Here is a 27,188-nt window from a genome sequence, read left to right on the forward strand (position 1 = left end):
TGGCCGCGTTCTCTTCAACAGCCTTGTTCTTTCTCACGAAGGTGTTCACGGACTATAGCAAGTACGGGGGAGGGCACTGCAAGCGAGGGTAGGAAGGTTTCTTCGGTGGTGGGGGAAGAGAGAGGAATAAGAAGAGGAGGGAAAGGAGAGAGACGAGGAGAAGAAGAGAGGGTAGGTGAGGGAAGAAGAGAGGGAAGGGGAGAAAGGCGAAGAAGGAGGGCAGCTTCCCTTTCCCCCTTCATCTCTTTTTTCCTCCTCCCACTCTTCCTCTCTTCCCCGACGACTTCGTCATCCCCTCCGTGCCCCTCCACCTTTGTCCTCTGGACTGGCTCAAGATCAAAACCGAGAAAAAGAAAGCTTCACCTTAGAGAACCGATCGAATTCAAGGTCGGGTTTTATTCTAAGTCACGGCAGAACGTCGCGTCAGTTTTGGTGGCTTTTTTTTTTCCTTTCTGTTTTTACACTGTGGCATTGGAATGGATTACATGTATCCAGAGAGTTAATACGTTAAAACGACACACACGTTAAAAAGAAACAGGCGTCCGGACGTCCGGAGGACGGGCGTTCCGAGAAGGCGGTCTGTCTGGTCTTGATTCGACCGTCAATCTGGAGAAGAGCAGCCTGGGCTAGAAGTTTGGTCGGGTTACCAACTTCCGCTCATCCTTCTCCACAAAATTCATACAGTATACAGAATTCTGAACCCTGACATTAAAAACCTCACAAAATTCACTCCTCCCCAACCCCCCTCCCAACCCCCGCCTCCCCAAATTGCAAAAAATCTCAACCCTTGTGAATCTAGAGTGACCGACACTCCTGCTGGAAAATACGCAACATCTGTAATCAGTCCTGAAGGCAACGAGTTTGTTTTGTGTTGGTTTTTAAAAAAGATCCACCCCCAAATCAGGCATCGAACAAGCTGGGGGAGAGCTTCGATCTTAATGTAAGACCCGGAGAGACGATCGGGACAAGGTCGAGGCAGGCGGAAGACCCCCCACAGCGGCTCTGAGCGGGGAAACGGTCAACACGACCAAGGAAGCGGGAGTCGCTGGGCCGAGGGGGAGCCGCGGGAACCCGAGCGTCCAATCACGTGGTTTCCGAAGCACCTCGAATCGCGCCCGCCGGAGACCCGGTCGCGCCACGTCTCGTGAGGCATCCGCCCGTCTCCTCCAGCGTAACGCGGCCGGCCAATCCTCCATCAAGGCGCGATCCACCCGTCCTCCGAAGCATTTCCGAAACAGAGCCACGAGGGGAGGCGGGGGAGGGTGAACACGGCCTCCAGGAAAAGTATCGGCTCTCCCTTGCTGGAAAAACCTCACTGGGTCGAGCAACGTTGTTCAAGATACAACTCGGCAGGAAAGTGGTGAAATCTGGTAGTTCTTAAAAATTGGCAATTACTCTGCTCGGAGTAAAATCGTTGGAAGAGGTATGCTTGTCAGTAGGTGGAATGTTAGCTGTTCACTGCTCGTCTTCGCAACGTGCATGAATGACTGCTGCATAGATATGTTCTCAATGAAACACTCATCAAAAAACTACAAAACGAAAAACCCCAAAATTACCACTAAAGAACAGCCGTGCTCTGTCCCTGTGAAACGCGGTTTAAAACAGTAGCCTGGTAGTTCGATTTGTGTCCGTGATTCCGCTTTCTCACAGCTAACGGAAGAGCGGCAGAAATCAATTCAGAAACAAAAAGATAGAATCTTCAAATCAAGACGATCGCGCTGGCGTTCACACGCCAGCTTAGTGGTTTAGAGGAAAGAAAAAACCGCACACTCCCCCCCCCCCCAGAAAAACTCACATCGGCTGGGAAAACCTGAAAAATTAAAGGAGGGTACAAAACCGGGGTTTGTAAACATCAGTTGGCGGGCTCGACAGATTCCTGGGGCCATGGGATGAAATGGACCATCTGTCTGGGAGCCCCGCTCTCCCGCCCGACGGAGAAGCTCGGATCCAGAGTCACGGATCCGTACCCGCCTCCCCGTGTCACGGTCTCGTTCTTCCTGGGGGCGCGGAGGGGAGGGGACCCCACTCCCTAACCCGGCCTCCCCGGCCCCGATTCCCAAAGGGAGAGAGCCCCGGTTGGGAGCCCGGGCTCCGACGGCGTCATAAGTGCCGGATGATGTTGGAGGGATTCAGGTACAAGTACTTCCAGATGGCGTAGTAATGGACGGCGGCAGCCGTGGCCACGAACAGGTGCCAGATGGCGTGCGCGAAGGGGATGATGCCGTCGCTCTTGAAGAACACGACCCCCAGACAGTAGATCAGCCCCCCCCAGGCCAGCTCCTCAAGGCCCTCGGTGTTACTCTGTTGGTAGAGAGAGATGAGGTGAGAAGAGTGCGGCCCCCCCCCCCCCCCGTCCATTCACGATGTCCTGCGTCTCCTCTACCCTCTGGGAATTTATTTACGCCTCCTCAGGTCGGATATAGAGCTGTACGGGAGAAGCAGCGTGGCCTAGTGGATGATAATGTCGCTATTTGTTAAGCGCTGGGGTGGATGAAAGGTTGTCCCACACGGGGCTCCCAGTCTTCATCCTCGTTTTACAGACGAGGTCACTGAGGCACGGAGAAGTGAAGTGACTCGTCCAAGGAGACACAGCAGACAGGTGGCAGAGGCGGGATTAGAACCCATGCCCTCTGACTCCCAAGCCCGTGTTCTTTCCACCGAGCCACGCTAGAGCACGGGCCTGCGAGGCAGAGGACCCAAGCTCCGATCCAGCTCCACTCCTCACCTGCTGGGTGATCTTGGGCGAGTCACTTCGGTCTTCTGGGCGTGGCTCGGTGGAAAGAGCACGGGCCTAGGAGCCAGAGGCCATGGGTTCTAATCCCGGCTCCGCCACCTGTCAGCTGTGTGACTCCGGGCAAGTCACTTCACTTCTCGGCGCCTCAGTCACCTCATCTGTAAAATGGGGATTACAAGTGTGAGCCCCACGTGGGACAACCTCATTACCCTGTATCTCCCCCAGCGCTTAGAACAGTGCTCGGCACAGAGTAAGCGCTTAACAGATACCAACATTATTATTATTATCTATAAAATAATGGGAATTCAATATCCATTCCCCCTCCTACTTAGACTCTGAGCCCCACACAGGACAGGGACCGTGGCTGATGTGATTAACCTGTAACCACTCCGGCACTTAGCACAGTGCTTGACGCAAAATAAGTGCTTAACGGACACTATAATTAAAGTAAAACCCCTCGTCCTTATTAAGCCCCTCGATGTCACACTCACTGGTGCTTTACGAATGAGATTGGGAGGAGACGCACGGGTCCGGAGATCCTGTCCTGTGACCACAGGTTCTACCCATTCTCCCCCCCCAGGTATGTTAGGGTGGATGGCTCAGCGCGAACCACCCCCACTGCTGCGTACACAACTCCAACGTACATCCCGCTGGCGGTGGGACACAGCTTTCCTCTCTTCCCCACTGGGGTCCAAGCAAGGCCCTCCCAGATGGCCAGCGGCAAGGAAAGAAAGGCCAGCGAAAGGGCCATATCCTCACGGACCCGGAGTCACCCTCGCTCGCGGACGCAGCTCACTGTCGGACCACTCTCCCGCTCCTCTCCCCCCAGTGCCCCCCCATTCATCACCACCCTGCAGAAGTCGGCCTTCCTTCTCCTTTGTCGGCTGGCACCGATAGAACCCAGCGTGGATTTGTCCCAACGGGGTCAGGCCGCGTCGACTGAGTCGGTTTTTGACGCCGTGACCCGACCACGACACACCCCGTTACACCTCCGAGACGAGGAGCCTTCCTTTTCAAAACATTCGCACTCTGTCCCATTTAATGCCGAGATTCCTTTGGAGGGGATTGGGATTTGTTTTGTAAGACAGGGGAAGACTTCAGTGTTCATTTGGGGCTCTTCATTATCCCAGCTGAAAGCCGGCGTCTGGGCTATCCAATCAGAATTAACTACTGAGCACTCACTACGTGCGGAACACTGTACTAAGCGCTCGGGAGGGTACGATGCAGCAGAATTAGCCCCATTAGAGGTAGATAGCTTTGACCGGCGTCAGCCCATATCTAAAGCTGTTCTACAGGGATTTTTAAATATCCAAATAAAGATGAAATTCTAATAACTCCAAGATTTTTATGAATCTCAGGAGCCCGAATAATCTGGGACGCCGCCATTTCATCGCCATCTTCTCCTTACAGTGCCAGGTCTCCTCCCCGGCTCACGTCCCACGTGGGCAAGCAGCGAGATGGGTAAAACTACGTGCCCAAACCGGGGATTGGGGGCTGCGGGCCCCCCGCCACACGGTCACTTGTTTTTATCCAGAGACCGCCAGGTTTCCTCTCACCAACCCCGTGCTGAGCCAGCTGAGCGGGCTGCGGCTGCTGCTTTTCAGTGGCGGTGGGAGGAGTGATAGGCTCCTTCGGAAAGGAGCTCACAACATCTCCAGCAGCCACAAGGAGGCTCACGTGTCCTTGTATACAAATTCCACACTTCAGTCAGAAAATGAACAACTTGGCTGAGTTTTAGAGCTGCAGGGCAGGGGCCCCGCCCCACTTCACCGCGGGCACCCTCTCAGTTGAACCCTTCCTCGAATCCCTCGAAGGAAACGGAAATCCCAGGGCTCCAGGAGAGACACGGAGCGGACACGGATCGACAGCAAGAGCCGTCGGCCGAGAGTCGCGAGGAGAAGTGGGTTCTCATCCCGGCTCCACCCGCTTCCTGCTCTGTGACCTTGGGCAAGTTACCTGACCTCTCTGTACCTCGGGCTCCTCGATAGTGAAATGGGGTGAAATACCCATTCTCCCACTCTCTTAGACCAGTAGGCCAGTGTGGGATAGGGCCCGTGTCCGCCCATCTGATCGGCTTTCATTCCTTCAACCATTTTTATTGAGCACTTACTACGTGCAAAGCACTGTACTAACTGCGCGGGAGAGTACAATCCAACAATAAACAGACACCCATCCCAGTGCTCGGCGCAGCGCCTGGCGCCGAGCGAGCCCTCGACCGGTTCCGTTAACATTAGTGAGCGCGGAACGTTTGACTGAGACTCTGAGACCGTAAAACGGGGGCAGCAAACACGATCCCCGCTCTCAAGGAGCTTGCCATCTAGCGAAAAAGAACGTCTGAGCTGTCGGTGAAGGAGCAAACGCAGAGCTCCCTTTGAGAACCGCCACGTTTCGTACCATTGACGTCACGACGAGAGCAGGAGAGAACCCCATGGTCAGGTAGAAAAGGAGCTCAACCACCTTATACCTGTAGAGAGAAGGCACGAACAGAGTGAAATGCACGGGGCTGACATCTGGGCTGAAATCTCCTCAGGAAAGGATCGAGAATTCCGGTTCATTCGGTAAGAAGCGCTGCCCGCATGGGGGCCCACAAACAGCCCCCAGCTAAAGCCCCTCAAGAGTGACGGCTGATGTTTCTCCCAGAATAATAATAATTACTATTATGGTACCTGTTGAGCACTTACGATGTGCCAAACACTGTTCTAATCGCTGGGATAGTTTCAAGTTCGTCAGGGTGGACACCGTTCCACGTGGGGCTCAGATTCTTGATCCCCATTTGACAGATGAGGTAAATGAGGCCCGGAGAAGTGAAATGACTTGACCAAGGTCACCCAGCAGACATGTGTCGGAGTCAGGATTAGAACCCAGGCCTTTCGGACTCCCAGGCCCGTGCTCTATCTATGAACTTTTCTTACCATTAAGTGGACAGAGAGCACCTACAATCATACTCATTTCTCCCCGAACCCGATGGGGTCCCAAGTGAAAAAAGGTACTTTTATTGTGGTTCGGATCTCACGTCACTCTCAAAGAGCAGGCGGGCTGGCTCGGTTCCCAAGACGAAGAGAAAACAGGTCACGGTCCCTTTGGCTCGGGCAGAAATGACAACTGGGCCTGGGGAAGCAGCTCTTACTTTTCGTGGTAGAGAAACACGTAAACTGTCCCGCCGGCAGCCATGAGCCAGATGAACCACCGCATGTGCGAGGCGAGGGGTCCCAGCTCTCGGAGGTTCAGCCTAAAAAGGGAGAGGTGAGATGAAGCGGCCGCCGTCACGGACCGGGCAAGACGCCCTCGACTCACCTCCGTCTACCGGGGAAGCGGTCGAGGGGAACACCACCCTCCTGCCCGCTGAACGCGAGTGGAAATCGCTTTCAGTTTTCCAAGAGGGGGAATCGCGAATTGAACGCCAATCTTCACGTGGGGCCCAAGTAGGGTTTCAATAATAACGACTGTGGTATTTGTTAAGCGTACACTGTGCTGAGTGCTGGGGAAAATACAAGGTAATTGGGTTGGACACAGTTCCCGTCCTATGCGCGGTTCCTGTTCCTTTCCACAGTCTTAATCCCTTTTACAGATGACGTCACGGAGGCCCAGAGGAGTGAAACGACTCGCCTAAAGTCACAGAGCAGGCAAGGGGCAGAGTCGAGATCGGAACCCAGGTCCTTCCGTCTCCCAGGCCCCTGCTCTATCTACTAGGCCACGCTGTTTGCCAACTGGCTCCTGGTGCCCATTCCCATGAATGGGAGGTGGGAGCGGGGGACGGGATTCGGAGCTGGACGTACCCGGTGAGCCTGTCTCTTTCCCAGAGGGGAAAAGGCGTCTACCTGCCTCCCGGAGTCCCGGTAACATTGCGGAAAGCGTGGGATGTGGTTCGATAAAGGCCAATTAAGAGGGGTCGGTGACGAGGAGGGGGACGGGTCTCGGCTACGCCGCCCCCTCGGGAGTGGGTAGAACAATGAAGGTGAAGGCTTTCTCTCGCCATGGCGATATCACGGAAAATTTCCCTTCAGTTCTTCATTAGAGTCAAGAAAACTCGAATCCATAGGGCCGATAGAGTTCTCTGTGCCCAGAAAGCAAATTTATCACCACCTTAGTATCGCCGCTGTCGATACTGCCATTAGCAGTGGGATGACCGGAGAGCGAGACACCTCTCGAAACCCACCCCGACGAGCTATAAGCTCATCGTGGACGGGGTAGGTGCCTCCTTATGGTCGTACTGTACTCTCCCAAGCGCTCAGGACAGTGCTTTGCACACAGTAAGCGCTCACTACGTACAACTGAACGAACGGACGAATGACAGCAGCCACCCGGAAGGCCGAGTCCCGGACTGGGAGAGCGAGCTCAGTTTTCGTCTCTCCCCAGTGGTGAAGCGGGCACTCCGAGAGGGGCGTCGATGCCCTCGGGTCTTACTGCAAGGCAGCAGCGTTTGGAAAATGACGGCCCTGACCCGTCCGAGCGCTCCGAAAGCGTCAATCCTGCTTCGGGAAACCAACCTGGCCGTGTCGCTTCCGGATCAACAGGAAGCCGGGAAGCGAACCCGGCTGCCTCTGGGCTCGTGGGTTCACTGATGTCCCGGTGACAGACCGAGCTAGCCCAGTGACTTTTAAATAAGAGAAGAACACAGAAATATAAAACCCCGGCACCCCAAACCGTCACAGCCCGCGCGCTGCAACCCTGAGAGATCGCGGCCATTGCTCACCATGGTGCATAAGAAGCTGCAATGAAGAAATAGATCACCATTCTGTCACACATGTGGAAACACTGCTCCATTGTCCTGGTGGATAAGAGCGGTTATTCGGGCGCACGGACTCAAATCAGAATAAAGAATTCCCACCCCTCCGCCGCCCCCAGTGTTGCATCTTCTATTTTCGGACCACCGAAAGGGAGGCTCCGGAGGCTGGTGGACGCTCAAGACACGCTAAGGGCCACTGCCATTTAAGTTTCACGCCAGCACGTTGTAAAGCGTCACCGGCCGTGAAGCAATTCAAAGCCGGCAGCTGCCTTGGGGATAACTCGAAAATGGCCCGTGCAACTGGGGAAGACGACGCAGTTCCCTATCCGGAAGGGACAGAAGCGGCCCGGCCCTGACGCCGGAGGGATCCGTTGCAGACAATTACCCTCCCCGCCGTTCAAGGCCCTGTTGAAGGCACGTCTCTTCCGAGGAACCCTCTTTTCCTCCTCGTCCACTCCCTTTGGCGTCATCCTGACTTATTCCCTTTATTCATCGCCCCTCCCAGCCCCACAGTGCTTATGTGCGGATCTGTAATTTATTTCTTTGTATTGATGTCTGTGTCCCCCTCTAGGCTCTAAGCTGACTGTGGGCAGGGAACGTACCTGTTTTATCGTGATATTGTACTCCCCTAAGCGCTTCGTACAGTGCTCTGCGTACAGTAAGCGCTCAACAAATACGACCGACGGACTGATTGGAGCCACCTGTCAGATTCCCACTGGGGTACTGAGCGCAACGACTGAGAGGCAGCGCGCTCCGCAGAGCATGTGCAATCTTCCCCCACGTTAGCAGCGCGAAACAGCACTGAGTAGTGGAAAGGGCACGGGCCTGGGAGTCAGAAGGCCGTGGGTTCTAATCCCGGCTCTGCCACCTGCTCGCTGTGTGACCTCGGACAAGTCACTTCACTTCTCGGTGCCTCGGTTACCTCAACCGTCAAATGGGGATTGAGACCGCGAGCCCCATGTGGGACAGGAACCGTTTCCAACCCTTTTTGCTTGTACCCACCCCAGTGCTTAGTACAGTGCCTGGCACCCAGTAAGCACTTAAAGTCCACAGAACCCGAACCAGGACCCGAACCCAGGTTTCCAGGACCCGGGTCTGTCGACTGCACACACGGCAGAGCTCCCTTGTGGCGACACAAGTTTTCCATTAGAGTTTTCCAAATTTAAGAGGAACGGTATTTCTAGGATCTAGGCCCCGTCGAGAATGTGAGCTCGGGAAAGGCCGGGAAAGTTTATGCTAATTCGGGTTTATTGTATTCTCCCAAGTGCTTAGTACAATGCTCTGCACTTAGACAGCACTCAATAAATACCCCTTCTAGTCTGCCAAGTTCTACCTGGGGTCTCGGATACTCGCCTAGCTAAGGCCTTGAAAGCAATGATCTTGCAGGGAAACCAGTCAATGGTATTTATTGGACGCTTACTGTATTCAGAGCACCGTAACTGACCGTTTGGGAGAGTACAATTTAACAATAAACGGACACGCTCCCTGCTCACGTTCTCTCTCTCAGCGGGGGAGATATTAATTTAAGTAAATTACGGATATGTACATAAATATTATGGGGCTTCAGCGGATGAATAAAGGGAGCGAGTGCATAGATGACACGGAAGGGAGCTGAATAAAAGGAAAAGAGGACTTGGTTCATCCGTAATTTACTTACATTAATAGAACGTGAGCAGGGAGCGTGTCCGTCTATTGTTAAATCGTACTCTCCCAAACGCTTAGTTACAGTGCTCTGCACAGAGTGAGGAGATGTGCCTTCAATCAACCTGCGAGCCTCTCTCCGGGATGGAAGTTTGAAGCCGGAGTGTCCGTTGCCGGCCAAGTTGCCTCCATCCACGATGGAAACGTAATGGAGCGACTTGCCTCTTTCCCTATGTGTCATATTTTACTGTCTCCCCCACGAGACTGAACGCTCGTTGAGGGCAGGGATCCTGTCTACTGCACCGTACCCTCCCAATCGCTCGGTACAGTGCTCGGGACACTGTAAGCACCCAAAAAACTGCACTGATCGATTGATGATCAGGAGTCTTATTTCCGCGAACTGCCCACCAGGTCAGGGGACTCGCCGCCTGACAGCACCGAGCACGCGGGGCCTCGGCTCCGGGAGCGGGCCACAAAGCTGAAGGGGTGTCCGATGGAGCCCAGTCGTAGCCGTCCCCCTCGTACACGGCGGGGGTGACTGTCGCTCAATGAATCCCCAGTTTTGCTGCTTTGTTTTTAATCAGATGATGGGAGGCAGAGAGAAGCCGACAAGGAGACATCGGGATAGCTGCTGATCTCCCAGATTCATTCCCTGCCCGCACGGAACTTCCACTCTACAAAAAACCCAAGCCCGCCTGGACTCTCCCGGATCCTGCTCTGGCCCGCTCCCTCAGAGAGACGTTTCTGACGATAACACCGGGACAGCAGACGGCTAGGCTCCATCCCAGGCCGAGAAAACGCGAGGCGGGGGGAGACGCCCCGGTCGGCCAACACGACGGGAGGGTCCCTCCTCTGCCGCAACTGGCAAAGGGCAATGGGACGAGCCCTTGCCCGCGCAGAGCCCGGCCACCCCGCCGGCGGGCACCACCGTACCTCAAGTGACTCTTCTTCCACGTCACGATGTGGAACACCGTGGACACGATGAAGAGGGCGCAGAGGCCCATCCCGTAAATCCATGCCGTTATCTTCTCCCAGCGGTCGTCGGAGAGCCGGTGGAGAAGGGCACTGCCCACGATGGCGGGAACGATGAGGAACTGTGGAAACGGCAGACACACAGACAGACGCACGCCAGCCGGTTGGCCGCTGACCTTCGTCCCGGGATTTTACCTACGTGTTTCCACCCGCCCGGCAACCAGAGACAGGGCACCACCGCCGGCAAAGGCCACTCCGGTGTCGACTGCTTCCTGAAGTCTGAAGCTCGGCGGCCAATTACATCCACCCGAGGAGCAGTTAGCACGACACCGTGGCGGCGTCACTCTCCTCTCAAGTCCTCTGAGCTCTTTTTGTCGGGGTCTTTTTCTTTTTTGAGGAGAAAAAGCTTAGGGCCATTTCTTAAACGCTGTTACTTATATGCGATACACCAGTGGATGCTGAGGAGCTATGGTTGCCTCAAACTCCAGGCAGTTAGTGACCTTTTCTCCCACCCTCCCCTCGCTCAACCCCCAGACTGTACGTACTCCGGAGAGCAAGACCATCTGGGCTGGCCCTCGCTTTATGGGAAACTGAGGCCAGTGCCCTGGTCCCTGCCTCTTCGGGGGCGTGCGGGGAGACACGCGGGGCAGCAGGACGGAGCAGGAGCAGCTGCTGCCCAGGGAGGGGGACAACCACCTCATCTCACTCACTGGTCAGCCGGGAGGGGGAAAAGGAGGGAAGTTGACAGACCAAACTTCCCCTCTCGAAACCATTTCCTCTCTCCTCTCACCCCCTCCAGACCGAATGACTACAGCCACCTCCCCTCTCGCCAGGCCTTTCCACAGAGCCACCGTGGTGGTCCGTGGTCCGGCTTCCATCCTCTCCCTCCCCCCACTTGCGGGGCCCGCTCTCGGGCCAGATCCCCCTCCGCGTTTCCTCACGGAGCCCCTCTGGCAGAGAGAACTTTCCCCTTTCTAAATACCAGCGCCCACGGCCCCGGTGGCTTTATCTAGGTTGTGCTGTTGTCGCTTCCCCTACTGAGGGTTGAAAAAGCCGGAAGCAAGCCAGGGAAGTGCGGGAGGGCTGGGGAACAGACCCAATCCGTCGGCCCACTTTTCGGGGCTTCGATTTCATTCCTGAACGCAAGGAACGGAGTGGCTTTTCAGGCACGCCGCCCCTCCGCTTCAACCCGGGCCTCAGACCCCCCGACTTCCAGCCTCCAGGGACACCATTCACTCCATCTTCAATCCCTGCCTGAAATAATGACTCTTGCTGGAGAGCACCCGAGTGCTCCCCGGGGGGACCCGATCAATCCATCCAGGCTATTTATCGAGCGCTGACTGGGCGCAGAGCCCTGGGCCTGCTGATCACCTGCGACCGTAAAGGGAGACGGTCCTTCCTTAGGGTGTCCCACCTCGAAAGAGGAACCCGGCTTCGCGCCCCGTCCCTCAATTGCAGCGTTTAGGCAGCTTGAACTGATTTATCAGGCGCTCTCCTATGACCGCTCGTAGACATCTTAATTACGCCTCGGCCGGAAAGGAACTTGGAGCCCGCCAGCAGGCCTAATCCCCTGTGACATTCATTGCACTCTCGACGTGGTTAAGCTACCCAAGCACTCGGGGAAAGGTAAGACGTATTCGCTCACGTGTTCCAAGTGGGACAGTTACCTCGTCTGTAAAATGGGGATTAAGGCTGCACGGGGCATGGACCGTGCTCATCCTTTTAAGCTGGTATCTAACCCGGCACTCAGTACAGCGCCTAGCACACGGTAAGCACTTAACAGATGCCCTTTAAAAAGAAAAGTCCCACCTCGACGGCTCTGTGACGCAGAGTTAGCGTGCTGCTTGGTTTCCTCGGAGTGCGGCTGGCTTATCAGGCCGGCCTTTCCCAAACCAATCTGACCTTCAAAAGTCAGGTCAAAGTCAAAAGTCAAAAGTCAAAAGTCAGGGAATCTGTTTTTCTCCACGAAGGCGCCCTCCAACCCCTCTTAACTGAACAGCGATAACCCCAAGCGGTTGCACCGTCGGTAAATCTGGCTTCTCATCATTCCCATTACACAGAATTGGTTCTTGGCCGACTGTAGTCTGCACTAAGCAGTGACCGAATAGTTTTATCTTTGTTTTTAACTGACTGATTAATGAAAAAGAGTCCCAGAAGATAAAGTAATCCAACAATAAAAGCCCGTTTATAGAAGGGATTATCCAACTTGGTCATTTCCTGAATGGAAAACCGGTGGTGATTACTTGCTGGGAAAGAGCTGGAGGCTCAAAAGAGGAATGAGGAAAGAGGGCATGATTAGGAGGATCAACGCTCATTCTAACAAAAACACTAGCCTAATCCAGAAGAACTCTTAATATTATTTTAGCAACGTACGGGTTTGCCGGGTACTGATTTTCGACCATGAGGAGATCCCCGTTCCACTGTAGGTTTCGGCATAATTTATTATTAACAATAAATAATAATGGTGGTGTCTGCTAAGCAGCGTGGCTTAGTGGAAAGAGCCCGGGCTTCGGACTCAGAGGTCATGGCTTCGACTCCCGGCTCTGCCACCTGTCAGCTGGGTGACCGTGGGCGAGTCACTTCACTTCTCTGGGCCTCAGTTCCCTCATCTGGAAAATGGGGATTAACCGTGAGCCTCACGTGGGACGACCTGATTCCCCTGTATCTCCCCCAGCGCTTAGAACAGTGCTCTGCACATAGTAAGCGCTTAACAAATGCCAACATTATTATTATTATTATTATTATATGCCAAGCACTGACTGTTCGAAGCACATGGTAAGAAGCTCGGGACAGCATACAGGAGGAGCAGCGTGGTGTAGTGGCGAGAATGGCGGGCCTCGAGTCAGAAGGTCATGGGTTCTAATCCCGGCTCCGCCACTTGTCTGCTGTGTGACCTTGGGCAAGTCACTTCACTCCTCTGTGCCTCAGTTACCTCATCTGGAAAATGGGGATTGAGACTGTGAGCCCCAGGTGCGACAGGGACCGTGTTCGAACCGATTTGCTGGTGTTCAGCCCAGTGCCTGGCATTTAGCAAGCGCTTAACGAATACCAAAATTATTACACAGCCCGTCGCTGAGCCGAAGACAGAGAGAGGGGGGGAGAGAGAGAAAGAGAGGGAGTTTGTGAGTGTGAGAGATACAGAGAATAGAATCCCCATTTCACAAATGAGGAAACTGAAGGACCGAGAAGTAAAATGACTTGAGTGAGGTCACACAGCAGGCAGATGGTGGAGCCGGGATTTGAACCCGGGCATCCCGACTCCCAAACCTGTGCTCTGTCCAGTAGGCCCCGCTGCTTCTCAATCCCGCTCTCCAAAAGATGGCAACGGCCTCCGGAACTGGTCCGGGATCGCTGTCCTCGAGAGGATCACCCACGCCCTCCCTCAGGTTCCGAGGCGCGGACAGGGCGAAACCATCTCGATACATTTCATGAACCTCTCCCTGGCCGTCCGCGAGCGAAATAACGCGGACTGAGCCAGGCCGGACCACCCGGTAAATTACAGCCACTGTGTGAGTTAACCTTTCGGAGGAAAATCAAGCCCCCAGAACCACCGAGCCGAGAGGTTTCTCCAGGCTTCCGTGCTGCCTCTGAAAATGTCAACTGACTTCCGAAAGGTGGGCAATTTCACCGCAGTGCCTCTTTCTAGCGGAGGAATTAGAGAAACGGCACGGAACGGTGGACAGAGCAAGGAACTGGAAGTGAGACCTGGGTTCTCATCCTGGCTCTGCCTCTTGCCTGCTACGTGTCCCTGAACAAGTCACTCTTCGGGGCAGGCAGCGAGGCGCTGGGCCGGAAGCCGGAGGATCCGGGTTTGAGTCCGACCAGCCTGCTGTGTGGCCGCGGGCAAGTCACTTCACCTCTGTGAACCTGTTTCCTCATGAACCTCTCTGCGCCTCAGCTTCCTCGTCTCCACAACTAATAATCGCTGCCTTTCTCCCTACCTTGAAGAGTTGCCGCGAAGGCAAAAACGAGATAAACGGGAGGGCGCTTTGGGAATGAAAGCGCTTTAGAAAAACCCAAGTGTCTTCCGTGTGCCTCCATTTCCTCAAACGTAAAAGGGGGATGAAATACCCGTTCTTCCTCTCCGTCAGATTATGAGCTCTGTAGGGGACAGGGATTGGGTCTAATCGGGTCGCACCGTGTCCACCCCAGCGCTCAGCACAGGGTAAGCGCTTAACAGGGGCCACAGTTAAGTTCCCTCAACCGTGGGCGGCATTCGGCTCCGTGCCTCGCGCCCGGAGCCACTTAAATTCCCGCCAACGTTACCACAGCGGCCTGGGACATCCTAACCCACGGGATGGCAAGGACCACCCCGCCCGGGCAAACCCCGCTCCGGTGTCCCAGAAGCCGGACGGGCGTCTCCGTCCACGTTTGCCCCGCCCCACCCCCCGTCCCTACACCATCCCACTCCGGTGGGGACGGAGGAGCGCGTACTCACCGCGTGGGTGTAGCAGTTGGCCGCGTGCTCGTAGCAAGTGGGTTTGTAGCGGGTGTTTGCTGGCGCTCTGTGATTCATGAACCTGGGGAGACAGATGGGCGGCGGGTCGGGAACGCTCCCTTCCCCAGAGGACGCTGGCAGAGAGGGGCCACGGGGAAGAGCGCGTGGCCTAGCGGATACGGCCCGGGCCTGGGAGTCAGAAGGACCTGGGTTCTAATCCCGGCTCCGCCACTCACTGGCTGCGCGTCTCTGGACAGGTCCCTTGGCTTCCTCTGCGCCTCAGTTCCCTCATCCGTACGGTGGGGAATAAGACCGTGAGCCCCACGTGGGACACGGACTGAGTCCCAGCTGATCGTGGCTCACTGGAAAGGGCCCGGGAGTCAGATGTCACGGGTTCGAATCCCGGCTCTGCCACTTGGCAGCTGTGTGACTGTGGGCGAGTCACCTCACTTCTCTGGGCCTCAGTTCCCTCATCTGTAAAACGGGGATTAACTGTGAGCCTCACGCGGGACGACCTGATTACCTTGCATCTACCCCAGGGCTCGGAACAGCGCTCTGCACATAGTAAGCGCTTAACAAATACCAACATTATTATTACTCTGTAGCCACCCCAGTGCTTAGAAGAGTGCCTTTCACACAGGAAGCAGTGTGGTGGCTCAGTGGAAAGAGCCTGTGCTTCGCAGTCAGAGGTCATGAGTTCGACTCCCGGCTCTGCCGCTTGTCGGCTGTGTGACTGTGGGCGAGTCGCTTCACTTCTCTGGGCCTCAGTTCCCTCATCTGTACAATGGGGATTAACTGCGAGTCTCACGTGGGACAACCGGTATCTCCCCCAGCGCTCAGAACAGCGCTCTGCACATAGTAAGCGCTTAACAAATACCAACATTATTATTATTTTGTAGCCACCCCAGTGCTTAGAATAGGGCCTTTCACACAATAAGTGCTTAACAAAAACCATTTTTTTAAAAAAGAGAGAGAGAGAGAGAGCGTGTAGGCGGGAGGGATTTCCTGTTTCCAAATAACCGCCCGCCTGTGGCCTCATTCTCAAGGCCTGGGCTTGGTTGATTGAGATTCGATCCACCGCTTGGGGCTGGCGGGGATGAGCGAGTCGACCCGCGGCCTTCCCGCCTCAGGCCTGCTTCCCGACGGGTCGCGAGCGCTTCCGACTGACAGCTGAGGGCCAGGACTGCGGAAAATCCTTCCTTCCTCCCCAATTCTGCCGCAACCTGCTGGACTGAGGGGACGGCCCCAAGCCTCCCCAGGCTGAGCTCAATAATAATAAAAATGTTGGCATTTGCTAAGCGCTTACTAGGTGCAGAGCACCGTTCTAAGCGCCGGGGTAGATCCAGGGTCACCGGGTCGTCCCACGTGAGGCTCACGGTTAATCCCCATTTTACAGATGAGGGAACTGAGGCCCAGAGAAGTGAAGTGACTCGCCCCCAGTCACACAGCGGACGAGTGGCAGAGCCGGGAGTCGAACCCATGACCTATGAAGCCCAGGCTCTTTCCACTGAGCCACGCTGCTTCAATCGATACGACCGATCGGGAGGTGGACGGAGCCACAGACCGGACCTGCCCCGTGTCCTGCACACGGGAGGAGCTCAATAGATATACCGTCGGTCGATCGATCGACCGCCCCTCGTTCCATCGATCGACAGTTCTTACTGAGCACGTACCGTGTGCGGGGCACGGTACTAAACGCTTGGGACGGTACGATGGATTTAGACGTCATCCTTGCTTTCAAAGAGCGACGGGGAAGCAAACGCTAAAGAAAACTGCAAGCGGACGGAAGCTACCGGGCACTGGTTGACTGATGATAATATCTGTTGCCGAACTGTCCATTCCAAGCGCTTAGTACAGTGCTCTGCACATAGTAAGCGCTCGATAAATACTATCGAATGAATGAATACACAGCGGTACTCGTTCGACGCTTACTATGCGCCAAGCACTGACCCCCGGGGTCGGTATGACAATCAGCACACGGGATGCGGTCCCCCGGTCTGGGAGAGAGAGAACAGGGACACAGATGAGGCTACTGAGGCACAGAAAAGTAAAGTGACCGGCCCAAGGTCACGCCGCAGGCAAGCGGTGGAGTCAGGATCTTCTGACTCCCAGGCCTGTGCTCTTTCCACTAGGCCGCACTGCTTCTCCGTTCCCAGAGTTCCTGGTGCAGGTCGACAGAGCTGGACGGCGAGGCACCGGGTTCGAAGCACGCGGGGAAAGAACAGACCGGTGAAGAGCGACCTGAGGGGCAAAGACAAATCAAAAGCCGAGAGACGGGTTCCAAAGGTGGGTCGGGAGCACCGGTGCCGGGAGCGGGGGTGGCGCCCGGTTGATTTCGAGCCCGGCGTGGTCCTGGAAATGCTCCCGCCTCCACAGAAATCATCACGGGGAAGTGCGCTGACCGCGAGAGGCCCGCTCAGTTCCACAAACAGTTTGCTCAGCCCATCGTTCCCCCGGTTTGCTCTGGAGAAGAGCGCATCCTCCCAGGCGGAACAGAAGACCTCTCCTAAGCCGGCGCAGATGCCGTCCTGCCCCCCGGCCCAGATGCCGTCCTTCCCCCCGGCCCGGGGCTCGAGGCAGGGGAGGGACGCAGCCCCCGGGAGGCCGGGGTTGTCGCGGGGAGAACGGGCGGCTCAAACGGCGCCGGATTCAGCCCTCCCTTCTTCTCTCCGAACACTGCGGTTTCCTCGGCCCCGGCCTCTGGCCCAAGCGACGGACGGAGCAGCCCAAACAATGCATCCCTCCCCCGCCCGGCCCGGGTCCTGGCTCCGGTCAACACAAACCCTACTCTGTTAGTTCAAGTCCGGTGGACAGGACGATAAAATGGGCCTCCATCATTTTGCACGTCTCCCTGCTCCTCGGAAACCTCTACCGGTTGCCCCCTCCTCTCCACATTCATTCGACAGCGTTTATTGAGCGCTTCCCATGCGCAGAGCACTGTGCCAAGCGCTAATCATCAAACAGGAACTCCACATGATGAAGCTATCTGTTACGTGCTTCCTATGTGCAAGGCACCGTTCTAAGCGCTGGGGTAGACAGAACCTAATCAGGTCCCCCTTTCCCTCTGCTCCTCCCCCTCTCCCTTCCCCTCCCCTCAGCACTGTGCTCATTTGTATATATTTTTATTACCCTATTTATTTTTGTTAATGAGGTGTACATCCCCTTGATTCTATTTATGGTGATCAAGCTGTCTCGTTTTTGTCCGTCTCCCCCGATTGGACCGTGAGCCGGTCGATGGGCAGGGATCGTCTCTCTCTGCTGCCGAATTGTACATTCCAAGCGCTCAGTACGGCGCTCTGCACATAGTAAGCGCTCAACAAATACAACCGGACGAATGAAAGGTTGGACACGGTCCCTGTCCCATATGTCCCACATGGTTTTTTTTCGTTCTTGCTCTGCGGTCTGTCTCCCCCCGTTAGACTGTGAGCCCCTTACCGGGCGGGGATGGTCTCTATCTGTTACTGAATTGTCCATTCCAAGCGCTCAGCACAGCGCTCTGCACATAGTCAGCGCTCAAGGATACTACTGATTCATTGAGCAGCGTGTCTCAGTGGAAAGAGCACGGGCTTTGGAGTCAGGGGTCACGGGTTCGAATCCCGGCTCGGCCACTTGTCAGCCGTGTGACCGTGGGCGAGCCACTTCACTTCTCTGGGCCTCAGTGACCTCATCTGTCAAATGGGGATTAAGACTGTGAGCCCCACGTGGGACAACCTGTTTCCCGTGTCTACCCCGGCGCTTGGAACAGTGCTCGGCACATAGTAAGCGCTTAACAGATACCAACATTATTATTATTATTACTGAATGGAGGAATACGGGGCTCACGGTCTCAATCCCCATTTGACAGATGAGACAACGGCGGCCCAGATATGGGAAGTGACTGGCCTCCGGGTCACGCCGCAGACAAGTGGTGGAGCAGGGATTCGAATCCAGGTCCTTCTAACTCCTGGGCCCAGGCTCTGACCACTAGGCCAGGCTGCCTCTCCCGAATGTTAGTTTTAAGGTACCCCATCAGCTCTCTCCTTCCCACTCATGCTCCCGCCTCTCCCGCCACACGTCAGCTCGCCATTCCCCGCAAGCCGGACCTCTCGCCTCTGACCCCCGATCTCACCCCCTCCTCACCGCCTGGAACTCCCACTTCACGACCGGCAGAGCCCAGCTTTTCTCATCTTCAAAACCCTCCTGAAATCGCACATCCTCCAAGGGGCCCTCCCTGATTTAATTTCTTTCCTTCCCAGGTTATTTTCTCCCCACTATCACCTCGGCACCTCTGCGCTCACACCCACCCGTAGCAACCCTGTACATAGTGACTTTTTGAATTACTTAAGATTCATCTAAGAGTCGGCATGCCGACTCTGCCCCTTGTCAGCTGTGTGACTGTGGGCAAGTCACTTCACTTCTCTGTGCCTCCGTTCCCTCCTCTGTAAAATGGGGATGAAGACTGTGAGCTGCAAATGGGACAACCTCATTCCCCTGTATCTCCCCCAGCGCTTAGAACAGTGCTCTGCACGTAGTAAGCGCTTAACAAATACCAACATTATTATTATTATCTACTCATCCCCTTTTCCTTCTTTCTCCTCGTGTATTTTAACGTCCAGCTCCTCTGAGACTGTCAACTCCTCTAGGGCAGGGATCGTGTCCACCGTCTCTACCGTCCTCTCCCAACAGAGAGAGGACACGACAACACAGCAGAGCGGATGCTCGATAAATACAATTAATTATAAAAGAAAATGCCCATGTTCCTCCGCTTACTTTCAGACGGGAACAACCGTCCGGGATGGTCACCTTTGAACCTCTTAAGTCTTTCTCTGTTCGGGACCGATCTCTTGATGGACTAAGACGGCGAGGAGTCTTCCGCCGGTCCAGAGGGTGCCGGAGTTAAATGGGGCCCGGAACGCCGCCCCGCTCTCTCGCCGTACGGGGTGAGAGACGGGAACCGCACAGACCGACAGCGGTAGACCGGTCTGGCCCCAGATGGCCCGGATCCAAACCACAAACGACACGGCTTTATTTAGGAAAAGGAGACTGTGGCCAACGGGCCCGTCCAGAGTCAAGCCGGGGAATCGATTCCTCCGCCGGGATTCCCGGTCCCGAGGTGCCCGGGCCGAGGCCCGCCCGCCGGCTGCCCTCGGCCCTCGACGGGACACTCCGTCATCAGAGTGGAACTGGATTTCTCAGGCCGCGGTTGGCCTGGGACCGAGAGCGCTGATTTCCTTTGACTATAATTGGCGATAAGCCACTCTCCTGGACCAGAAGGATTTAGTCGCGATCGGCAATGGTTACCCGCCCTCATCGCTCCTAGGTCCGTGGTTTTTAGAGGAAACAACCCGGGAGAAGCAGGAGAAGCTGGTTCAGCCCTCGGCCTGCTGTGGGGCTTTGGGCAAGTTGCTTAGCCTTTCTGGGCCTCACGTTTCCTGATCTGTAAAACCAAGTTAAGACACCGGGTCTCCCTCCCACAGGCCGCGGGACGGGAACCGCGTCCGACCCGCCGATCTCGTATCTCCCCCAGTGCCTAGTCCAGCGCCTGGCTGAGAGTAAACGCGTAACAGATTCCATCGCTCCTCTGGTGGAATGGCAATATCGGGGAACCGACTGTTCCGGAACAGACATTCCACGGAACGGCTCTGGCACGCTCTCCTCGTGCACTCCCATGGATTTAAATCCTTATAGGGCCTCCCCCGAGGATCCCTAAATGATGCTGCTAATTTCCCCAGAGAGCACTGAGAGAGCACGTAGGTCTTATTAGCGGAAGGGAAGATAGCTAACCTCGGAGGGACTGGGCTTTAAAAGCATCCCGGATCTCTGCAGGATCCCAGCCAACCGTCAACCGCAGCTCTCTAAGGGGTCTCTGCCGCTTCAGTGGCCATTTAATGGGGGCTCACGTCCGCAGACGAAGGTCAAGGGGGTGACTGTGGAAAACTCTCAACCTAGGGTGAAGGAAGAACCCTCCTTGTCAATCTAGAACCATTTCGTCTGAAAAGCTGGCCTAAATCTACCCACCCCAGCGCTCAATACAGGGCTTGACATAGTAAGCACTTAAGTACAATAATAATAATAACGATAATAAAAAAAGGACACCGTGCCTGCAGCAAACATTCCGTCGAAGGTTGGTAAGTCATATCACTTCGGTCTAGTTGGGGAAACGAACGGCGTGTTCGAGACAAAGCGTCCTTGAGCGCGCTGCGAGAGCGTGATTCCCTTAATCTCATCCCTTGGTGAGAAACCACGTCACCGAACAAGTCCAGCGGGCAACCTCTCCATCTTCACACACAAAGCGCTTCTGACAGTCGGGGAGTCTCGAGGACAATTCCCCTCGGTCACCGCGCTAGGACGTAAAGGTTTTTAGAGCGGCGGAGGCCGGGCGGCAAACCAACCCCTCCGCGTTCTCATGGCCTCGGGACCTGCAGGATGCCGGGGTGGGGCGGGACCGATTCGCCCCGGGGGATTTTAAACGGATTTCGTCCCGGGCATTCGGCCTGGCAGCCGGCTCTGGGAGCCGGCCCCTCCACGCTCCGCATACTTTGGGGTCACCCCGGCTGCCGCGTTCGAGGCGTCGATCTAAAATTTAGCGGAAAACGCGCGGGAGCCATAGTCAGAGAAGGAAGGAGATGAGAACGTTTACCCGGGAGGCGTAAATAAACGGCTTTTAGAGTCCTGGCCTAGTGTTATAATGTTATATTGTACTTCCTTAAGCGTTCAGCAGCGTGCTCTGCACACGAGAGCGCTCAGTAAATATGATTAACTGACTGACTCACAGGAGAGGAGGAGGTAGAAGTGGGTGAGGGATAGAATATTAACAGCACAGCACAGCGGAGAGAGCAAAGGTCTGGGAGTCAGAAGGTCACGGGTTCTAGTCCCGGCTCCGCCGCCTGCCGACGGGGTGGACTCGGGCAAGTCACTTCCCTTCTCGGTGCTTCCGTCACCTCATCTCTACAAGGGGGATTAAGATGGCGAGCCTCACGTGAGGCGAGGACCCGGCTGGCTTGTATCCACCCCGGCGCTTAGTACGACGCCTGGCACTTAGTAAGCACTTAGATGTCATTATCGTCATCATTATTATTATTAATAATAATACTGAGAAAGAAGTGAATCAGGACAAAGTCTGCAGGACAGATTTTAAAGGCCGGCCTTTCTGGAGGCGGTCGCTAGTCTCTGTGGAACACCGGCAGTGTCCCTCTGCCCTTACATAAGGGTGTCGCCCTCCGCTCCGCCGGTGTGGGCAAACCCCAGGCGGCCTCCCGGACAAGTTCCACGGGCATCCGCGCACCGCGGCTTCGTGGTCAGAGGTCGTGGGTTCTAATCCCGGCTCCGCTGCTTGTCGGCTGTGTGACCGTGGGCAAGTCATTTCACTCCTCTGTGCCTCAGTCACCTCATCTGTCAAATGGGGATGAAGACCCAACCCGACGACCTCGTATCTACCCCAGCGTTCAGAACGGTATTTGGCACATAGTAAGCGCTTAAGGAACACCAACACCCGGCCCAGGCTCCCTCCACGGAAGCGGTGCGCTCCGACGCCTTCGGGCCCGGGTCCAGGCCGCATTTCCCGCCTGGAAGAATTCTCCGTTTCCTTCTTTTTCTCCCCAGGGTGCTGATCCCCGCCTCGGCACCCTGCGCTCTGAGCTACCGACAGCACATACACGTGTATCGATTTTCACGGCGCGCTGCGCTATTCGACCCCTCTCTCGGGCACCGATCCCTCTTTCCACCGACTTCTCCCTCTCATCGGTAGTTTCTTCGGCGTCCGTCTCTCCTACCGAGCTTCTTGAGGGCAGGGATCGGGTCTTCTGACTCTACCGAACTCCCCTCCTCCCAAGCGCTCGGCACACAGCAGGCGACCGGTACGTGCCGGTGACGGGAGTTACCAGTTGGTCGGCCTGGCCTGGGGACTGCCTAGAGAGAAAATCCAGATTATATCCGGGAAACAGTACGGCGAGGCGGATAGAGCAAGGGCCCGGGACCCTGGGTTCAAATCCCGGCCGCTTGTCTGCTGTGTCGCCTGGGGCAAATCACTTCCCTTCTCTGGGCTTCACTTGAACCTCATCTGTCAAATGGGGACTGAGACTGGGAGCCCCACGTGGGACTGGGTCCAACCTAATTAGCTGCTATCACTCCAGTGCTTAGAACAGTGCTCAACCCGTAGCAAGCGCTTAAATATCATCATCATCACCATCATCGCCCGTGGACCGAAGGAGGGGGGTCAGGGCGGAAAACGGTCACCGCCAAATTGGGGAAAAAAAAGGTAGGAAACAGCTACAGATGAGATAATAATCAGCTCCGAAACAGGAAGAGCCCTCTACAAAGCCAAGCCACACTCAAGGTTCCACCCAATCCCCTGGAGTACATTTTTTGCTTTTCTCCTCCACACGTGTCCCGCCCGGAGCGGAGCACGTTCGACCTTTATCCTTTAATAGAAGGACCGCCCAGCGACCCCCGCCCGGGGCCTCAGTTCGGCTCCCGGGACGGGGCCCCGCTCCTTCCGACGCTAATCCGGGCTCGAATCCATCACTCCAGACAACACACCCTACGCGGTCTAGGTTTCAGGCGAACGCTTTTCCACAGACGGGGAGATCTGTGGGAGGCTCAAGGGGCTGGAAAAGGAAGCCTGCCGAGGAGCAACGGTTCCTTCGCTGGGTCAACTGCGGAGATTAAAATTAGACCCACTACCTTTCGCCGCGCGCAGCCTTATAAAGCAACCCCGGGCGGAGAGACTGAGCCCTGGCTCACCTCACCCGCACCGATTCCCTACTTTCCCCCCCTTTAGCCCCAAATTTAGGAGGGTCAGAAGCTCGGGCGTGCAGGATCCCGGCACCGAGCGATGAAAGCTGACAAACGCCGGATAAATGACCCTTCACCCGCAGAGACTAAAATGGAAACTCCGCCACCCGCTCAGCTTCCTCTCTGTAAACCACCCTCGAACTCGGTGTGGATTTCCCGGGTTCTAATCCAGGCTCAGCCGCCTGACTGCTGTATGACCCCGGGCCGCTCACTTGACCTCTCTGGGCCTCAGTCTCCTCGTCTCTAAAAGGGGATTTAAATACCCGTTCTCCCTCCCTTTAGACGTGGGACAGGGATTGGGTCTGATCAGACTGCCACGTATCTACTCCACAGACAACAATTAGCATCATTATTGAACAGGACTTAAGGTTGGGCTTTCTAGCCACAACCTGTCCCCAGATGGGAGGGACGGGAGGGAAAAAGCGGGGGTCCTTACGCTGGAAATAAACAAACCATTTCCCCGTGTCTAAAATAGTGCAATTCCCGAGGAGTAAGGGAGACATTTACTGCCTTCTAGAAAGTAAACTCATTACGGGCTGGGTACGGGCCTAACTCTGCCGTACCGTACTCTCCCAAGTGTTCAGTACAGCGCTCTGCACATAGTAAGCGCTGAATAAACACCATCGACTGATTGATTGATAGGCACAGCCCTCCGCACGCCTCAATTCCCCCGCCCTCCCCGACCACCACTAAGCATGGAATACAAGGAGGCATGGAGAAGCGGCGTGGAAAGAGCCCGGGCTAGGAAGTCGGAGGTCATGGGTTCAAATCCCGACACCGCCGCTTGTCAGCCGGGTGACTTTGGGCCAGTCACTTCACTGGGCCTCAGTTCCCTCAACTGTAAAATGGGGGTGAAGACTGCGAGCCCCACGCGGGACAACCCGATGACCTCGTATCCTCCCCAGCGCTTAGAGCAGCGCTCCGCACATAGTCAGAGCTCAACAAATGCCATCATCATCCCATTTTGACCAGGCTCCATTTCTCCCACCCTTCGGCCCACGGTCCCCAGGATCAACCGGGACGGGGAGAGCCGGGAGAAAGCGGGATGAGGGTGGGCTGCGAAAGAAGGCAGGGGTCCCGAGAGGAAGGGGATCAATCTCCATCAAGGGGGGAGGGAAGGGGACCTGAGGAGGGTCTGCATTGAGGGGAGATGGAAGATGGGGTTCAGGAAGGATGGGAAAGGGGGGGGGGGTCTCCACCAGGGAGACCGGCTCTCCCGGTGGGGTGGGATCACGGTCAGGGGCAGGGTGGACGGGGAAGGCCGAGCAGGATATCCAGGAAGGGAGGAGAGGAAGAGAACGGGCGGTTGGGAAGGAGGAAGGAGGAAGAAGGAAGGGTGGAAGAGGCCATCCAGGGAGGGAAGCGAGGAGGAGCAGGAGAGATGGGGAGGCCCAAGGATGGAGATGGGGGTGGAAATGGGGAGTGGAGATGATGGGGGGCTGCGGGGGGGAGACGGGGGAGGGGGGGAACGGGTGATGAGGGAGGATGGGGGTGGGCATGGGGGGGTGAGGAAGGAGGATGAGGGGTGGAAATGAGGGTGAGGAAGGAGGAGGGGGGTGGAAATGGGGGGTGACGAGGGAGGATGGGGGATGGAAATGGGTGAGGAGAAAGGATGGGGGTGGACATGGGGGGGGTGAGGAAGGAGCATGAGGGGTGGAAAAGGGGGTGAGGAGGGAGGATGGGGGTGGTGGACGTGGGGGGTGAGGAAGGAGGATGGGGGTGGAAATGGGGGTGAGGAGGGAAGGTTGGGGGTGAGGATGGGGGTGGACATGGGGGGGTGATGGAGGATGAGGGGTGGACATGGGGGTGAGGAGGGAGGATGGGGGATGGAAATGGGTGAGGAGGGAGGATGGGGGTGGTGGACGTGGGGGGTGAGGAAGGAGGATGGGGGTGGAAATGGGGTGAGGAGGGAAGGTTGGGGGTGAGGATGGGGGTGGACATGGGGGGTGATGGAGGATGAGGGGTGGACATGGGGGTGAGGAGGGAGGATGGGGGATGGAAATGGGTGAGGAGGGAGGATGGGGGTGGTGGACGTGGGGGGTGAGGAAGGAGGATGGGGGTGGAAATGGGGGTGAGGAGGGAAGGTTGGGGGTGAGGATGGGGGTGGACATGGGGGGCTGATGGAGGATGAGGGGTGGAAATGGGGGTGGAAAGGGGGGGGCGATTGATGGAGGGTGGGGGTGCAAAGGGGGAGTCGATTGATGGAGCCTGGAGGGTGGAAATGGGAAGCAGGATTATGATGATGGGGGGAAGGCGGGGGGAAGGGGGGGAAAAGGGGGGGAGAGGAGGGGCGGAGGTGGGGGATGGGGAGCAAAGGATGGAGATGGGGGGGTGGGGAGGGAGGAGAAGCGGGGGAAAGGGGGGAGAGGAGGGGGAGCGGCGGGGGTCGGGTACCGGCAGGGTGCGGGCCGAGGCTTGGGGTCTCCGGCGGGGCCGCGGGGCTCCGGGGCGCGCGGGGCCGAGCGCGGGGCCCGCATCGGCTCGGGCGCGCTCCCGCACACGGGCGCGCTCCCGCGGGCGCCCCCGCCGCCGCTGCGGGGAGCCTCCCCCCCCCGCCCGACACGAGCCCCGCCCACGGCCCCGCCCCAGGACCAATCACAGCCCCGAAACCCCGAAGCCCCGCCCGCCGCTCATCTGCATCCCCGCCCCGAGGACCAATCACGGCCCGACCAGAAGCCCCGCCCGCCGCTCCCCTCCCTGAGCCCCGCCCACCCCCACCGCCCAATCACGGCCCCGCCCCGGGGCCCCGCCCGCCGCTCATCTGCATCCCCGCCCAAGCCCCGCCCACAGCGCCCTCCGAGGGGGCGGATCCCTGACGTCACAGCTCCCGACGGCCAATCAAAAGCCGCAGGGAGCCGGGCCGGAGGGGGGGGGGGGGAGGGGGTGCTGGGGAGGAGGAGGAAGAGTAATGTTGGAGGTATTTGTTAAGTACCAATTTGGTGGTCATTTCCTCCTTGTGTGCTGGGGCACGTAATAATAATAATAATTAAAAAATGTTGGTATTTGTTAAGCGCTTGCTATGTGCAGAGCACTGTCCTAAGCGCTGGGAGAGATCCAGGGTCATCAGGCTGCCCCACGTGAGCCTCCCAGGCTTCATCCCCATTTTCCAGAGGAGGTCACTGAGGCCCAGAGAAGTCAAGTCACTTTGCCCACAATCACACAGCTGCCCAAGAAGCAGCGTGGCACAGTGGAAAGAGCACGGGCTTTGGAGTCAGGGCTCATGAGTTCGAATCCCAGCTCTGCCACTTGTCGGCTGGGTGACTGTGGGCGAGTCACTTCACTTCTCTGTGCCTCAGTCGCCTCATCTGTAAAATGGGGATGAAGACTGTGAGCCCCACGTGGGACCACCTGATTCCCCTGTGTTTACCCCAGCGCTTAGAACAGTGCTCTGCACCTAGTAAGCGCTTAACAAATACCAACATTATTATTATTATTAGAGTCGGAATTCGAACCCGTGACCTCTGACTCCCAAGCCCGGGCTCTTTCCGCCGAGCCACGCTGCTTCTCTCTCTGAGACGGCAGCCTCCTGGCCAGACTGTTACTATTATCGGTTTTCTTCCGGCTCCTACTCTTGGTAAAAAAAAAAAAAATTGGGGGTCCGCTTGCCTCCCCCGTTAGATTATAAAATCCTTCAGAGAAGCAGCGTGGCTCGGTGGAAAGAGCCCGGGCTCGGGAGTCAGAGGTCGTGGATTCGAATCCCCCCTCGGCCACTCGGCAGCCGTGTGACTGTGGGCGAGTCACTTTACTTCTCTGGGCCTCAGTTACCTCATCTGTTAAATGGGGATTAACTGTGAGCCTCACGCGGGCAGGGTTTAGAACAGTGTTCTGCACACAGTAAGCGCTTAACAAATACCAACATTATTATTAAACTGTGTCTTTCGCTTCTATTGAATTCTCCCAAGTTT

The 27,188-nt window shown here is 56.4% G+C and overlaps 1 protein-coding gene across 2 annotated transcripts; it reads right to left on the reverse strand.

The window, feature by feature from the left end:
* Positions 1-376: 376 nt before the first annotated feature.
* Positions 377-25,803, reverse strand: MMD (monocyte to macrophage differentiation associated). 2 transcript variants are annotated; one of them, XM_029079878.2, is made up of 7 exons: positions 25,678-25,803; positions 14,512-14,593; positions 10,035-10,195; positions 7,428-7,502; positions 5,862-5,963; positions 5,129-5,198; positions 377-2,301 (listed from the first exon to the last, which is right to left on the reverse strand). In XM_029079878.2, the coding sequence occupies exons 1-7, from the start codon at positions 25,758-25,760 to the stop codon at positions 2,101-2,103; spliced, it is 774 nt and encodes a 257-aa protein (XP_028935711.1). In that variant the 5' UTR covers positions 25,761-25,803; the 3' UTR covers positions 377-2,100. The 2 variants fall into 2 exon arrangements, with proteins under 2 accessions (XP_028935711.1, XP_028935714.1); XM_029079881.2 differs by lacking the exons at positions 377-2,301; positions 5,129-5,198; positions 5,862-5,963 and adding an exon at positions 6,369-7,328.
* Positions 25,804-27,188: the final 1,385 nt, after the last annotated feature.

This window comes from Ornithorhynchus anatinus, chromosome 15 (genome assembly GCF_004115215.2).
Source record: "Ornithorhynchus anatinus isolate Pmale09 chromosome 15, mOrnAna1.pri.v4, whole genome shotgun sequence".
NCBI lineage: Eukaryota > Metazoa > Chordata > Mammalia > Monotremata > Ornithorhynchidae > Ornithorhynchus > Ornithorhynchus anatinus.

Excerpts from the sequence above, each read along its gene's own strand:
- MMD (XM_029079878.2), bottom strand. The coding sequence starts at position 25,760 with ATGCGGGCCCCGCGCTCGGCCCCGCGCGCCCCGGAGCCCCGCGGCCCC. Across the intron at positions 7,503-10,034 it reads TGGAAGAAGAGTCACTTGAG|GACAATGGAGCAGTGTTTCC; the intron begins GTACGGTGGTGC and ends CTTATCCACCAG. Across the intron at positions 2,302-5,128 it reads CTCTCGTCGTGACGTCAATG|AGTAACACCGAGGGCCTTGA; the intron begins GTACGAAACGTG and ends CTCTACCAACAG.